Here is a 17,410-nt window from a genome sequence, read left to right as displayed (position 1 = left end):
ATCAAATAATAATTCTGAGGACTCATCCGTCAGAAGTACAAAATCAGGAACTGCTTGGTACGTTTATCTCCACAGATGACCAAACTGACCGAACCAGAAAATCAGGGATCTAAGTACCAAAAACACTCAAGGTTGGAGCTGGATGGTAACTTTTTGGACTGAGATGACCACCGTAAAAACCCGAGGACTAATCTGTCACAAAACTCAAATAGAAAGGTTAAACACAAAATCCTTCCTCCAATTCCCTTGTTTGTCGGTATTAACAGAAATTGATTAGTGGCCCACGATCAACACTATCCATATCATCAGTCAAAATGATAATTTACAGAATAATCAAAACATATTGATTATCTTATACATAATATAAATTGATCGAGAACACTCAAACATCAATTTACATATACAACTCTAAAGAATAGAAAACAACACACCAAGAATCCTAAGTCTCTTATCCAAACTTTCTCATGCACGTCATCGCCACAACAATATAATATAACTAATACTTAATTAATATATTAATTAAACAAAGTTAAATTCTCAATTTGATGAACATGAATGATGGAAAAACATCCCATAGCGTAGTAGTCTAAACAAAGTGAAAGGAGCTACTCGGCTCTACTACTAGCACATAATCCTTAATTAAAACATGTGCAATTTTCAGTATGTGAAAGAAAATTTAATCTGACATTCAAATGATCTGATAGTCATAGACGTGACATGCCATTTCTAAATAAAATCACATGACAAAAAGAGTTACGAAAATTAAGGCCATTATATCAAGGTTTCTGTTTAATTTCTTTAATTTAAAACAACTGAAATGGCTGCTAATCATGTGACTGTTGCATTTTGAAAAGTCAAACTAACGGCTGCTAATCATGTGACTGTTGCATTTTGAAAAGTCAAACTAACAATAGCAACTTTCGGAATACGTAACAGCAAGTTTCAATTCTCAACAATTAAAATCATATGACATGAGTATCTATTCAGATATTGATTACGTGAGAAGAATTAACTAATTAATCCGAAAATTCGGTACATGCAACAGTAAGAGATAACGTGCGACTTCTCCGAAAATTAAAATAATTGTAACCGTGGCCAATCAATTTCAATTAACCAATAACAACTAGCAATATGTCCACAATTTTCGGATTAATAAACGGCGGGCAGATATTCAAGTGCAATTAGTTTCTAACGTGAAAACTTTGCCAAAATGAACAAACCAGTAACATGAACTTTTGAAAAACCGAATATTGAACAGTATGCACTTTCAGAATGTAAAATCTAGTGACAACAATTTGCCGAATTAATTCGAATGGAGCAACTGACAATTAAATTAGAAAATTACATTTAATATGATAGAACATGCAAATTTCGAAATCTAGAATCAATAGGACAACATGCACTTTGACAAGAATTAAACAGTTTATATTTTCAAATAACGAACATTAAATTCTAAACAGCAGTAGTGATTCGTGAGACAGAGAACAAAACACATATACAAAATACGTTATAAGATTGTTGGTGTCAATTTAAGTATATGTGCGAAATTAAACAACAATTACAAACGAATATTGAATAACATAAAACTACTAGATTGCATTCATATGACAATTCATATAAACAACAACAACATATGAAAATTGCAAAGTAAATATGGATAGAGAAACGAAACCCAGGCACGATTTTGAATCGCTGTCCTTAAGATGTATTTGCCACGTTCTCTCTGACGCACAACTCAACGATATCGATGTCCTTCTTCTTCTTCCTTTTTCCAGTGAAGAGGTATATAACTAAGGTTTTATTCTGTTTAGGATTGATTTTTTTTGGAAAAACTCAAAAAACAAGTTCTCGAAAACTTAAGAGCTTCTGACCAATGTATATACATATATATATACATATCCAACTGTTATAGCTAACATCACAATCATGGGAATTATTCAATTGACTCAATCGAACCAAATCAATTGAACCGGACCAAACAATTGACCAAAATCGAAAAATAATTTTGTCCAAGACCCAAGCCCAAACCAAAGCTCAACCACTAGAGTGACAAGTCAAGTTACACTCTTCTAATACATTGCACTATATAAATAGCTTATGTTTTTATTACATGACCAATGTGGGTTTGTGAATCTTCACATTCCACTTGGTTTCAACATAACAACTTTGGCTAGCTATTTCATATTCATCTCACCACCAAATATGGCTTATAAATATACGAAATTCATCTCCTGAGGAGAGGAACAAGTTCGGACCATCTCCCGAACTTTATAGCTGGTGGGTCCCTTCTTAATATTTGGTCAAAGTTGGGTTGACCCAACTTTTCTACAACATGATAATTAAGACACATAATCGAATATTTTTTCTCGTCTATATATATCCATTTGAAAATAGATGTTTTGAATTTTTTGATTCACTCAAGTATATGTATCTAATAAAAATTATTGACTAAATACCTATATTTATATGAATGAATTTAAAAATATAAAATACTCTCTCCGTCCAAAATTACATGCAAATTTAGACATATTTTTTTGTCCCAAACTACATGCAAATTTAACAAGTTTAAGGTAAAAAAAACGTGTTCTTCTCATTTTATCCACCACCAACCCTTTCAACATATTTTATCATTATACTTACATCACTCATATACTAATGATTATTAAAGTTATATCTATCAACTTACTATTTTCATCATTATTTCCTTAATCTCAAATATTTATATTTTATTTGGGACGAAAGGATTATAATCTATTTTGATAGAAAATGAGTAAGTATATCAGAATGTAATTAGTAGTGATAAAATTGGCCATTCTTGAACTAACTTAATTTTTATACAAATCACGTTCTGAACCTGCAAGCGTTAACATATCACTACCTTAACTTCCGTATAATTTGTTAAATTTATACTATCATTAATTTTATTGACGTGACAGTTAATCAGCGACGGAGATATGGAGGGTCAACTTCTGCTGGGAAAGAAAAAATTAGTTTGGTCTTGTAGTTTTTCAAAATGACAATAGTATATCTAATATTTGTGCGCATATAGATCATTTAATTAACTTCAGCTCAGTTGGTGCAGCGCGTATACCCAACTGTACTTGATTCTGTTGCATCTAGGGATGGCAATGGAGCGGATTCGAGGCGGATAGTACTATCTCCATCTCCGTATCCATTTAAAATAATTACTTTCCGTCTCCATTTCCATATCCGTAATGGATAAAAAATTATATCCGTCTCCGTATCCATGTCGGGTAACAGATATCCATGAATATCCATGGATTTTTTTATTCATTGGTTTTTTCGAAAATTTAAAACTAAATACATAAAAGATGAAATAAAATCAATCAAAAACTATCTTATTTATTAAACAACGATAGTTATATTATTTGATAGTTACACTAAACATTTATAAAATAAAATCGATCTAACTTAACAAATTATAGAAACTCGATATAGTTATCTTTTATTGGATTGAAAAAATAATATTTATGTCTATTTTATGCAAACGGATATCCATGGATATATCCGCAGATAAAATTTTGTATCCGTCCCCGCCTCTATTTATGAGGTGGATAAATTTTTCTATCCGTCTCCATATCCATGAAGATTTTTTTTCCCTCCAAATCCGTTCCATGATGGATAAAATTTAACAGATCTCCATGAATTCGGATAAATTTGCCATCCCTAATTGCACCAAATTCGAGACCCAACCTCCTCACTTTCCTAATTTCTTTTGATCTTTGCGTTTTTATTCTCTTTAAATTCTAATAGTGCAACATTATGTTTAATTGTTGCACATTAATAAATAACTTTTTTTTCTCTATTTTCAGATTTTATCTTATTTAATTTATTTTTCTCTCCTAAATTTCAGACAGAACAATAATATTATATTAAAATGTTGATATTATACAAATCAATAATTTTGAAGGCTTCAAAATTATTTTAATACAAAAATAATAATTCGCGGTGCAACATAAATTTTAAACATTAAAACATATTTTATATCATATTTAACAATATATCATATTAATTTAAATATACATATATTAATTATATCTTCAATACTAGTATTAACTTTTTCTCTCTTTCCTTATTTAGTTTTTTTCCTCCCTCTAATTTCAAGCCCTACATATGTCAAACAGATTTTAAAGGATCAAAATTATTGTGGTATAAAAAGTTCGCGGTGCGACGTAAAATTCGAGCATTTTATTCATATAAAAATATTTTATCTCTATTAAAGAAAGTATATTTCATATTGTAGCCATATTATTTTGATTTTACATTTACGATGTTTAATCGACTATCGTTTCGGCAACCCCGACTTTCAAATCCTAGGCTCCGCCACTGCAGTTAATTAACTCCATTTTGATAAAAATGTATTTAGGTCATCAACCTATATTTTTTTAAAAAACAAATCCCTAAAGTATTATTTTGAGCCTAACATTTAACTTTAAATAATTCTAATCATCTAAAATTAAAAATAATTTACTATAATATCAATTACACGATCAGTATTATAGCTCTCATTTCTTTTAATACATCAGAATAAAAAGGACAGAAAACGAAAAAGAAAAAAAGAAGAAAAACAAAACAGAGGAATCAGTCTCTCGAAAAACTAACACCAGCTATATCAGCAAGGACAGTGGACCAAGCTTCCAAAGGAGGAGTTTCCCAATACGTTAAATCCGATCGAAGCGAACTTCCTTTCTTCGCCATTAAATCCGCAAGTTGATTTCCTTCACGAAGAGAGTGATTAAGGGATACTTGCCAATCACGGTTTAGCAAGGCCTTTATATCACAGATAACAGAAGCACAATAATGGAATTTGAAGCGCAATAATGGAATTGCCAATCCTGGAGATGAAGAACATGGAGATCATCTTTTGAGTCAGTGAAGATGGAGATGTGACGGTATTCCAAATCCCATGCAATATTCAGCCCATGATAGATAGCTAATAATTCAGTCATAAGATTGGTGTGAATGCCTACAAATCGTGAAAAACCATATAGCCAAATTCCAGAAGATGTGCGAAACGCACCTCCCACACCAGAAGGTCCAGGATTTCCTAGAGAACTCCCTCAACATTCATGCAGATTGAATTATCGGTCGGTGCCATCCAAGAAACAAAACGAGTTTGGCGATTTGAATGGCAATTAGTATCGGAGTAGAATTTTTCATAGTCACTAACAAGTTCATAAAACATGTCACTCTGAACCAGGTTGATTGTGCGCTCACCACCCAAGATTTCCTTGTTTCGAACAATCCATATTACCCAAATAGCCGCTAAAAATCTAATATTCAACTGAATACCAATACTATCTCTATCTTGTTTTGTGCTCCACATTTTAAACCAGGTTATAACATCTCCTTGGAAAAAATTGATAGGAATATTCCCTTCAAAAACCAGTAGCCATATATGACGAACCATAAAGCAATCTCGAAATAAATGGACTGTGTCTTCTTCTTCCAAACGACATCGACCATATAAAGCATCTACATTTAATTCGCAATGGGACAATAGAGAATTAGAACATACTCGATTATGTGAAATCAACCGGCCTAAATGTCTTATTTTTTCAGGACAAGGTAATCTATAAAGCCAATTCCAATCACCATTTGAATTAACTGAATCACCTCGAGGTAATCATTGAGCTCCAGATTTTACCGAATAAATTCCATTAATCGATCCTCCCTACGTTAAACGATCCTCAAGAATACCAATCTTTGGGATGTTAATGGCCGAAAAAGTATTGAAGACTGCTTCCTGGATCACAGTGTTAACATCTTCTAGAGAAATACGACCTTGAGGAGTCAGTACATCTGAAATCATCAGATCTCTGTCAGCTTCATCGATTTCAGCTAAGAAATGTCAAACCAGAGGAAACAACAGTGCCTGCAGATACCCTAAATAAAAAATCCAGTTCAAGTTTATCAAGGGCCTTCAGAATACTTGTCCAAGTTATAGAACCACCATAATTATGATTATAATAGAGTAAATCCCCTATGCCCATATATTTTGAATAAAGAATTTGAACCCACGGCTTTTGAACTCCAGACAAAATGCTCCAAATGAGTTTTCCCAACATTGCAGTATTCATAGTCCTTGTTTTTTGAATTCCAAGACCTCCAACAGAGCGAGATTTCGTAACAACATCCCAATGAATTAAATGTATCCCTCATTTTTCACCATCAAAACTCCATAGAAATTTCTTTGAGATACTATCAAGCGTAGAACAAACATTTTCTGGGAGCCAGAGAGATTGCATATAATAAGTAGGAATTGCATTAAGAACGGATTTCACAAGTGTGGCTCGTCCAGCGAAGTTTAGTAGTTTTGATTTCCAAGAAGAAAGCTTACTTTGCAATCGATCCTTGATTCTGTCATATTGAATTTGCTACGTGCGGCCACCGTCAACATGCTCAAATATTTGCCCATGTTATCCGAGAATTGTAAGCCCAAAGAGTCTTCAATAGATCAACAGACAGTGCGAGGAACATATTTGTTTGAGATAATATGGGACTTGGTACAAATGACTTTCATACCTGAAGCCTCACAGAATCTCGATAACACATTTTGCACTATAGAAGCCTGCCTTGTCGTTGCTTTTGAACAGAGGATCACATCGTCAGCGAAAAAAATGTGAGAAACTTTCAGGCCACCTCGAGAGCATTCCACCGGTTGCCAAAGACCATAAGAGATGTTTTCTAAAATCATAGCCGCTAATTTCTCCATACACAGTACAAATAAGTAAGGTGAAAGAGGATCACCATGGCGAATACCACGCTTTGGGCGAAAATAAGGAAGTCTTTCACCATTCCAGAGTATAGATACAGACATACGAGAAACGCAATCCATGATTAACTCCAGAATCATGTTAGGAAAGCCGAAATCTTCTAAAGTGATGCAGAGAAATTTCCAATCCACTCGATCGTATGCCTTCTCAAGATCAATTTTACATAGCATTGCTCCCTTCTTATTTTTTGAATGCCGGATATGGTGCACTAATTCTCGAGCAACCAAGATGTTGTCAATAGTTCCTCTACCCGGGATGAAACTGCTTTGAAAAGGATGAATTAGGTCATCCATAAAAGGTCGAAGAGGAAGAAATGTATGAAACAAATACTGTGGAAGCCTTCATATGTCTAAATTTACCACATGAGAAACAAATACTGTGGAGGCCTTCATATTCAACCCTGTATAAGACATTATCCAATTCTACTGAAGGAACCAAAGGAAGACTAAGATCAATTTCCACACAAATTCGTGCAAAGCGACCCCTCTCAGCAGAAGCAGTATTGACATCGACTTTTTTTGGAGAACCGACTAATTTAGCCACAGTGCATAGAGCATCCGCTTCATAATATTCCATCGGTAATTCTGGAAAACGAATCCATAGCTGTGCTTTAGTAATTGAAGCAGGTGAAGATTGAAAGCATGCCTCCCAAGGTTGTATTACAAGATAATGATCCTGAATCATCCATGGGACATCCGATAAAGCAGACTCACGATCCAGCAAGTTGCGAAATTTGACCATAAAGTAATCAGCCCCAAGGTCTATGATTTCCAGGTTTCCTTTTGGTGTCCATAACTGATGCAGTTTCGTATTGAGGAAATAAAAGCCAATCTTTTTACCAAGAACTTTGATTATTACAGTATCAACCCAGGGTTTCAATAAGGTCTGACGGAATTCATCTTTGGTCTTCAAACATGAGCGAAGTCTGTTGTTATCACGAAATTACAATTCCATGTTGTCAGCACTCACCAAGTCGATCGAATCTGAGACACAGATCAGTTTCGTCGAGCGGGAGGGAGAGATGTTTTTGAATTTCAGCATAGGAGGAATGTTAGAAGATAATTCTAGAAGCGAATCTGAATCAGATGTTTATCAGGAGGTTCTGGTGTTCGTAGCCGCTTCTGAAAAACGCAGATTCCGAGCAAAATATTTGAATTATTTGTGCACAGTAACCGTTAATTTGAGAGTTACTGAATGCTTATGACAATCTCATTTAATAATAATAATAATAATAATAATAATAATAATAATAATAATAAGAAGAAGAAGAAGAAGACTCGACGATCTGCACTCATCGCATTCTATCTTCCGACTCATCATCTTTTATCTTAAAAAACGATCTTAAAATTTGGCCTTCTTAATCCCACCATAATCCACAACTTGGCCATTTTCACAATCATAAACTAATCATCATCCCAAGCATATTCAAGACCAAATGAAGCTTCGATAACTAGCACATTCTTGTCATGTGATCATACTAAATCGATCGTAAGAATCCTTCAGCTCCCGCGAAGGTGAAGAAAACAAGTGGCGAACAACATGATTTTCAATCGAAACTTTTTGTTCAAGCAATCTTGACTGAAAACTCATCTCAAATCTTTGATGCATTGATTAGGGTATATAGATCTAGCATTATGAATTTCGTATACACTTCTTTGTCGCTCAAAAAAATTCCCATCATGTTTATGGTTTAATGAAAATTGTAACTGAGTTTTGCCATTTTGAAGAATTCATCTTCGTTTGAAAACTTATAATTTCGGAGTTCTTGTATTGTTTTATCGGTGAAAAAATATAATATGGGGTTAGGCATTCTCAATTTTGGATTGCTAATTTGTGAATAGAGAAACTTGAATTTACTAGTTTACTAGCATGATGACTTGCGCTTAGTGCGAGCGGAGTGTTCCAAATAATATTATCGCGGTTGTTTCTAGTCGTTCCTTCAATTATCGAGAAAGTTCTTGCGTTTAGATGCGTAAATTCTTAAAAAACACTTTGGCCGGTACATATGTTGAAAGACCAATGTGAGCTAGATATGGTTTTGATTAAGGTACATTTTTCGTAATGCTTGATGCTCAAATAGAAATCTTGTCAGTTTAAAACAAAATCTCTATTATAATGAAGCAAATTAAAGATGCAAATAAGCAAACTGATGAATGCTTATAAGATTATTCGACCAAATACAAACTCTTCAAAAAGGGAAAATAACTGAAAACGGACAATCGAACCATACTCAATAAAAAATGTTCTAAGAAATTAATTAATTAATATGCTAAAATTTGCAAATGAAAGATTGAACGAATCAACTAATCATGCAATAGTGCTGGAATAAGGGACTCTCTTCCCTCCATCTCAAAAGACATTTAGTCCATTTCAATGCCCGATGCCTGGACTAGGAGCAGAATTTGATGCATCATTTTCACCAGTAGCGTGGACATGATCATGAATAGCTGCATGTCCCCTCCCTCCTGCGCTTGGACCTCCAGTTTTCACGCCTTTGAACACGGCCGCGCCTTCGTCCAAAATACGAGCCTCTGATGTCAAGAAAAAGAGGGAGGACGTGCCTACGATATTCAGAATAATTAGAAAGACAAGGAGAGAGTTCATGACACTTCTGGCCATATCTATCTAGACCTGTTATTAATGTTAGAGATATATGGATTATAACTTAATATGCTATTAATGGTTGCGAAATAAGAATGTTTAAGTGAGCTTGGGATTTCCTGCTGTAATTTGCTTGAACCCTAAGGAAATGGCTGCCAATTTATATAGTGCATGCAATGCAACAAATGATAAAACGGGCTAGGTCTTTTAAAAGACAGAGGAATCACATACGAACACGTGGTGCATTTTCGATATGGTGCCCGCTGGCTGTTGCCTGCCGCCACCATTTTAACACTTTCTGATTGTGGGATATGAAAACGTCAGGCTACAACATAGATCGCATAATACTAAGCTTCCAGGAAGCTTGCATATACACATATAATTATAGACGTAGTCTAATTTTAACTTTGGTTGCTCACTAAAAACATTGAATTTCACTGTTACATTGTTTTATACTCTTGGTTTCACTTTTTGACATTGTGTTGAATATAATTAAACGACAATTTATATTTGGCCTGCGCAATATTTAGGGTGGAATTTAGAATGAGTTGATGGCCTAATTAAGTCATGTCTCATATGCAACTATAAATGCAATTAGCAAAAACTATTTAATGAAAAGAGGCTTAATTAATATATACTTGATGCTAAGAGTTAAGTAGGAAGGATATTGGACCTCGGTCAAAAAGTCAAAAAAGACATTAGCGTCCAATAAGCAGATTCTGATTCCCAAAAAGACACGCGAAGGAGGATTTCTTTTTTTAGCTAGGAACTTCTTTTTAGGAACTTCTTATTGTCAATTTTATTACTATTTAGATATGTATATAACCTAATTATATGTGTAGAGATATAATTAAATTATATATCTATAGGGTATTATGTGTTAGGAGTTCTACTAAACAATTTCGTGTGATTGCATTTAAAAGAATAAAAAAAAAAAAAAAAATCCTACAGAAGAGAGCAATGCCTTGTTAAACATTTCAGGCATATGGTTTTGACCTTTGAGTGTCAATTTAGAAAAGAAAACCAATATTATAATATTATTTATATTTAAATGATATCTTAGAAAATAATATGAATTTTTTTTAGTCTTTTCGGATATCCTCACAGCCGTGAGACTAAATCCTCGTTCAACTATAAGCGCACGAAACGGTATGAAACTGGCCACATAAATTTTTTCATTCATTAAAGTTGTGATCGAACCTCCCACCTACTACTTAAGAGACGATGCATATTATAATTAATTTTAATTAGCAAAAATTATTTAATAAGAAAATTAATATATATAGTGTATTATATTTTTATCATGAATATTTTTTTAAATGATATATAGAAAATTGATTAGGAATAAATTTATTATATTAAAAAAAAAATTGGTAGAAATTTTATTAGAAATTATTATGTTTTTATTGTGTTTTGATTTTCTAATTAAAATAAGAAAAGAAAATAATATTATTGACTTAAAATTATAATTTAAAACCTAATTAAACTCAAATTCTAAAATATATGTGTCAAATTATTATTCATCAATAAATCGTCATGTGTCAAATTTTAATTTGACAATAAAATTTATAATTAAAATAAATTAAAATAAATTTAAAATTAAAAAAATATCGTTATCATCTATAAAATTTAGATTTAGTTTGAATCATTATCAAATTATAATGTATTTTTATTCGGATGTTTGGACTGTTATTTTTGAGTCATGTATTAATGCAATGAAATCCTATTCCTATCTTCTTTTTAATCAAAAAAAAGTTGAAAAAAAAGAGTGATGCCGAGAATGTTTGGATTGTCTCGCCCAATTATCTTGCGAATTTAAAATTTCAATTATCTTGCGAATTTAAAGTTGAATGTACATGAATGTTATCCTACTTCCTACCCTGGATCACTGTTCATGTAGCGAATTTTTTTAGATTTTTTTTTGACTATTTATGTCATTTGATAGTCATGAGATTAATTTTTCATTCTAATTATCAGCATATTAAATAGCAGGAAATGGAAAAAAAAAAATTTTATTATAGAAGTTGGGGGTCGAAGTAGTGAATTTGAGGATACTGCAGATTGGAGTACCTTCACACTATGATTTTAAACTTACACTGGCCAATTGAGAAATTGACCACAACTCAAGGACCTAAGTATACACAACGAGAAAATATAGGGAGATGGTTTTTAGGTACTTTTACCCTATACAGTGTATACTCATTCTCTCGCTCGCTCTGTGTAAGGAAGACAACCATGTCCATGGCCGTGTGCTTCCAATCTCCATTAAATCCCACACCTTTGGTATCATCCAACATCCAAACAAACGTCAATCCGAACAAGAACCCATTTTTATTATCGATATCATCTCCATCATCATCCACTTTTAAATGCAGATTCTCTCTCCAAACGATCACAACCACCGAACCGGAACCCGTCTACACTTCCGTCAAGTCCTTCGCTCCAGCCACTGTCGCCAACCTTGGTCCAGGCTTCGATTTCCTCGGTGCGGCCGTTAACGGCCTCGGCGACACCGTCTCCCTCCGGGTCGACCCTTCCGTACGCCCTGGTGATATATCTATAGCCGAAATCACCGGCAGCGACGTGAAGCTCACCGATGACCCCCACTTCAATTGCGCAGGAATCGCAGCCTACGCTACGATGAGGTTGCTCGGGATCCGCTCCGTCGGCCTCTCTATGTCGCTGGACAAGGGACTTCCCCTCGGTAGCGGTCTTGGGTCAAGCGCCGCCAGCGCCGCCGCAGCTGCAGTCGCCGTGAACGAATTATTCGGCGGGAAATTGAGCTTGAAGGATCTGGTATTGGCCGGATTAGATTCGGAAGCGAAGGTCTCCGGTTACCACGCGGATAACATAGCCCCGGCGATCATGGGTGGTTTTGTCTTGATCGGCAATTACGAGCCGTTGGAATTGAAACCCTTAACATTCCCAGAAAATAAGGATCTGTTCTTCGTATTGGTCAGCCCGGAATTCGAGGCGCCGACCATGAAAATGCGGGCCACGTTGCCTACAGAGATCGGAATGCCACACCACGTTTGGAATGCGAGCCAGGCGGCGCTTCTGGTGGCGGCGATATTGGAAGGAGATGTACAAGGGTTAGGGAAGGCATTGTCCAATGATAAGATCGTGGAGCCAAAAAGGGCTCCGTTGATTCCCGGCATGGAAGCAGTGAAGAAGGCGGCTATCCTGGCAGGGGCATTTGGTTGTACGATAAGCGGTGCTGGCCCCACAGCGGTGGCGATCACGGACGATGAACAGAAAGGGAGGGAAATTGGGGAGAGGATGGTGGAGGCGTTTTTGAAAGAAGGGAACTTGAGAAGTGTTGCAACGGTGAAAGAGTTGGATCGGGTCGGGGCGAGGCTTGTTGCCACCATTCCAAGATTATGAATGAGTATTTGATGTGGTGGTAAGTGTTTTGTTTTCTATGAACTGAGAAAAATGATAGTTTAAGAGTTTTAGATGCTTGCTTTGATGAGGTTGTTTGAATAATGGTTAGGTTGTCGGAATAGAATGAAGTGAAGTTGTAGCTTTTATGATCGATGAATTTTGGTTGATGGAATAAATACAGAGATCTTGATTATCGTCTTCTTCGGAATTTTAGTATACTCTCGAATCTTAATCATTGTTTCATGTTAAAAGAAATTCCTATCATCTTTTTCAGAACCTAAGTGTGAAAATGAGTTTGTTTTGAATTCTGTGGCAAAACAGGGCAACATGAAATATTGATGTATTAAGTGCTAACCCTCTATAGTCAAGATTGAAATTTCAGCCTCTCTATATGTACTTGTAGCCTATAAAGTATTAAGCTTTATAAGTAATCAAACCAAATTAGATAAACTTGGTTGTATTGTACTTTGAGGAAAAAGTGTGGGAAGATGAGATGCCCATTTTCTGATGGGATGTGAATCTCCAGAAAGTTTAGAAAGCGCTCTTAGAGTTCGAGAATTATAATTGCAGCGCTTCTGAGTGAGTTGACTAATCGGACACTTTTTAGTATCGGTCACATTTTAGTTCCGATGATGAGAATGACAAGAGATGATATCTAACTGGACTCGGTCTGTAGTAAGCTCCTGATGTCAACCAAAATGAGAACAATATCCAGTGGGGCTGCCGAGGACCGGGGAAAGAAGGGATAAAGTCATTATAGGTATCTGAACTTTGGTCAACCTTACAATTTGCTACATAAACTATTTAGGTTCTTGATTTACAACCTAACTTTCAAGGTTTGGAATTCAAATCAATTACTGTATCAAAATAAAGAGAGAGAAAATAATATATCAAGCAAAATCTCAAGAAGTAAAATATTTGCCAACACTTGTTGAAACCTTGCGCGATTGGTCTTGAGGGGCGCCATTTGGCATCCTCATTGCATTGGGTGCATCCTTATGACAAGTTGATATCGATCCAACTTGATCTCGGCTCCCTATTGCTCCTTTAATATTCCGCTCCTAGTCTCACATCGAGCCATCAGGGGTGCAAGAGTCTCGAAAATTCATGATGGCTTTGGTCTTAAGGTTAGATATCCAATGGCAACTTTTGTTCACAAAAGCTTGTGGTTTCATATATTTCTTCTTCTTCTTCAAAATTGTCTTTGCTCATCACCATGACTTCCTAATATTCCAGAATTCATCAATAGTGTGAGGTCGGTATTATAGCTATGATTGTTTGTAAGCTTTGTCCATTAGGAAAGTAAACAGTGGTATTGTTTGTCGAGAAGACCAGCGGATGTATGCAATTTGTTTGGATTTTGCGTGCAACGCAAGCTCTATAGGTTTCTTTTGAATAATAAGGTCCGTAGACAAGGATCTTCATGACAAAATCCTTATTGATGATCAAGTGATAAATTTCTAGTGCCTCTTTCGATTTCCTCAATTTTTCATTGTTAGCTTAATTTTTTTCCTTTGTTAGGTCATTAATGGAGTGTTTCTTTAACTCGGCATGCATTTAATGAAGAAACATCAACACTAATAAATTAAACTTAATTTTCCTCCGACCTCCGAGCATATATGTTTGATCCAGGTTCGTCTAATTAAAATAGGAGTAAGGAAATCGAAGCTAACTGAATATTGTATGCAGTGTGTTAGCTAGATATGACGACACAAATCGGACCCTAATTCAACCAATTATACATACAAACTCTTCAAAAACAAAATGGATATGTCTGATACCGGAATAAAATTACTCAAAAATAAATAAATGGTCGATGAATGGAAAAATAAAGCGCAATTACACGATTCTTGGAATGAACGGATGCCGGGGCCAGCTAGAACCTTAATTCGAGGTGTATCAATATTGTCATCTTTAGTAGTCCTCCTCCCTCAGGAACTTGAATCTCTAGATTTGATGCCTTTGAACATAGCTTGGTCAAATAAGAAGAAGGCTATATAGGACCTTGGTCAAAAAGTCAAAATTCCGAGCTGCAAGAAGACAGACATGTGGAAGAGATCAATACGTTTTCCATAGGACAAAATGGCTTTTATGTATCACACTTGTATAGTTTTGGGTGTCAATTTGGAATAAAAAACGTTAAAAGAGGTTTATTTATATGTATGTAGAGTTTATGTTCTAGTGACACTATTAATGTGGAGGACTGCATATATAGTGGAGTATTTGTTTGGGAGTTTCAAAAATGTAAAGTTAACGGTACTACGGTCTACGAACCTTTGTTTGTCACAAGTTGATGCACAGAAGTTCCAAACAAATTGTCAATCACTATTTTTTCTCTTTCGAACTCGTTAAATTTTTATGTGCTGATTCTTAGAATCAATTTTTCGTGGGATATAGTATAATTTTATACTTTCGATGCATACTCTTTCTGTTAGAGGTGGCCGTCCAAAGCTGTCAATTGTTGACATTATTATCAAAAGCCACTATAACATCATGTATGAAATCCTAATAGTTTTGAGTATGATCAGTCGTAGATCTTAAAAATGAGAAAGAAAAAAGAAAATTATGAAGCTCTGCAAAATAAATAATGAAGCACGAAATTAAAGACTCTATATATGGTGTCTAAATGGAATCTTCAAACATATGGAATCGTTTGGATCAGAGGATTAGGGATCGGATTAGATTTATCAATCCTGCTCACTATAACACTGCATTTGGATCGACGTATTGAGTAAATGACCGTGTTTCCTTCAATTTTCATATTCACCCAATCTGCTACCGAAACTTTCATTTAGTATCAGCTCCAAATATGTAATTAGTATTTGGTTAGAAACACCTAATCTTAGCAAGCCAAACTAGGAAAAGCAAAGATAAATTGGAATCATGTGCTTATTCTCATTACTTTTGCGATGCATTCTTTTGACTACTACACCTCAGCCAGACTCTTTTTCCTTTAAATCCCCGAAAAGTACATCCTAAATGTTAGAAGTTTAGGATCCGAAATTTTCATCTCAGAATTCTAGATTAAATGAACAATGAAAATCCTAGAAACTCCCACAGAGAAGAAGTCAAGAAAAATAAAAATCTGGCTCCATGGTTTTGGCGGATTAGTAGGATTCATAGATCTGAGCTAATCTTCAACACACTCATCACTCCGTCGCTTACAATCAAGCCATTGAGGAAATGGACAAAATTTGTAGCCATATACATATACTGACGAAATCCTACAACTGGACCATCTTTACTTGTGTCTATGTCCTTTGTATTTTTGTAAAAATATATTCAAACACAATACCACTACACAACAATTCATTTCTTTTTTCCACAATACTAGTACATCACATACATACCCACTTTCTTGCAGAAACAATTGAAAAGAAAAGAAAAAGGAATTAATACTGTAAAATCACAATTCTCATACATAGGTAATCCACTTTTAATTGTTCACAAACTAAGAACAAAAACTAACATAGATCAAATTACCAAACCACATGAAAGAAAAAAACCCAAATTCAAATCAAAGGACATAGGCATACATTAAAATTTGGTTAAAGGTTTGATTAAAAATCATATTTTTATCTATGATTTCATCTTACTAAAATCCATCTTCTCATAATACCGAATTGAAAGCAAAGAAAGCGATAGATGGACCTCATCCTTCCCCAATCTCTTCGGAGGTTTGGATCCGATCGCCGGGAGGAAAGGAGCAGCCGCCCACGCCGCCGACGAAGAAGCCGCCGGAGAAGAGTGGGGTTTCGATAAATGCCAAAGATAAAGAGAATAAAGTCTCCTAAACCCACCTAAAACCAAAACCACGAATCTAAACTGCTGAATTCCACACCCAATATTAGCTAAGTGCCTCGTACATGTCATCTCCCAAAGCCTCTCGTCTTGAGCCGTCTTCTGCCAGATTTTGTTCACGCACGAAGCCATCGCCAGAGATTTCCCATCCACATGCTTTAAAACTTCAAACAACAAGTTATCATCCAAAGAATTGATTCCAGAACTGGGTTCGTCGTTTTCTTCGTGTTCCAGCTTCTTCTTCTTCATTTTCAGGTCGTCGCTGGAGGAGTGATCACCAAGTGTTCGCTTCATTGCTCCAATGAAAACTTTAGAGAAATTTGTTTTCTGACGTTGGAAGGAATAATAGTTAAAAGGGGTAAAATGAAGAAAGTGAGAGGTTTGGTTGGAGAGTGAGGAAGAGGAAAGAACGAGGGTTGGGGTTAGGTTGAATTTGAAGTATTGGGTAAATGGTGGTGGAGATGTTTTCGTTGTGTATCGAAGAAGACAAAAATTAGAATTCAATGCTGTTTAGATTATCTTTAATTAATTACATTTTAGTCTTTGTTCTATAATACTAGTATAATTTTGTCGTTTGTAAGTGTGTCGTGGGCATGGGTTGACAAAATAAAACAAAGGCCCATAAACGAGAGATCAGTCGAGCATGTCAACTGTGTTGGAAACTAATTATTTTTCATAATTAATACTTAATTAATTAAAATTAAAACTGTTAAGAAATCTTCTCTCCCTTCTCCCTCGATTCACGTTTCTTTTACAGAGAAAGAAAAAAAGAAAGAACTCTCTTTGTTGCTATGTGGCCGGCGATAAAATCGGCCACTACTTCCCAA

General features: G+C 35.1%; 3 protein-coding genes across 3 annotated transcripts; 1 reads left to right on the top strand and 2 right to left on the bottom strand.

The window, feature by feature from the left end:
- Positions 1–7,082: 7,082 nt before the first annotated feature.
- LOC139882499 (uncharacterized) lies at positions 7,083–7,538 on the bottom strand. The gene has a single exon (XM_071866810.1). The coding sequence runs from the start codon at positions 7,536–7,538 to the stop codon at positions 7,083–7,085; it is 456 nt and encodes a 151-aa protein (XP_071722911.1).
- Positions 7,539–11,639: 4,101 nt separating this feature from the next.
- Positions 11,640–12,782, top strand: LOC139882503 (homoserine kinase-like). The gene has a single exon (XM_071866812.1). The coding sequence runs from the start codon at positions 11,640–11,642 to the stop codon at positions 12,780–12,782; it is 1,143 nt and encodes a 380-aa protein (XP_071722913.1).
- A 3,579-nt stretch (positions 12,783–16,361) lies between these two features.
- On the bottom strand, positions 16,362–16,877 carry LOC139882497 (F-box protein GID2-like). Its single transcript, XM_071866809.1, has one exon. It carries the CDS (start codon positions 16,875–16,877, stop codon positions 16,362–16,364), a length of 516 nt encoding a protein of 171 aa, XP_071722910.1.
- Between the last annotated feature and the right edge of the window lie 533 nt (positions 16,878–17,410).

Source organism: Rutidosis leptorrhynchoides, unplaced genomic scaffold (genome assembly GCF_046630445.1).
Source record: "Rutidosis leptorrhynchoides isolate AG116_Rl617_1_P2 unplaced genomic scaffold, CSIRO_AGI_Rlap_v1 contig277, whole genome shotgun sequence".
Lineage (NCBI taxonomy): Eukaryota > Viridiplantae > Streptophyta > Magnoliopsida > Asterales > Asteraceae > Rutidosis > Rutidosis leptorrhynchoides.
The sequence above is the reverse complement of the archived record's forward strand: the minus strand, read 5'-3'. Positions and strand labels throughout refer to the sequence as shown.

Coding starts and splice junctions, on each gene's coding strand:
- LOC139882499 (XM_071866810.1), bottom strand. CDS start 7,538: ATGGTCAAATTTCGCAACTTGCTGGATCGTGAGTCTGCTTTATCGGAT.
- LOC139882497 (XM_071866809.1), bottom strand. CDS start 16,877: ATGAAGCGAACACTTGGTGATCACTCCTCCAGCGACGACCTGAAAATG.
- LOC139882503 (XM_071866812.1), top strand. CDS start 11,640: ATGGCCGTGTGCTTCCAATCTCCATTAAATCCCACACCTTTGGTATCA.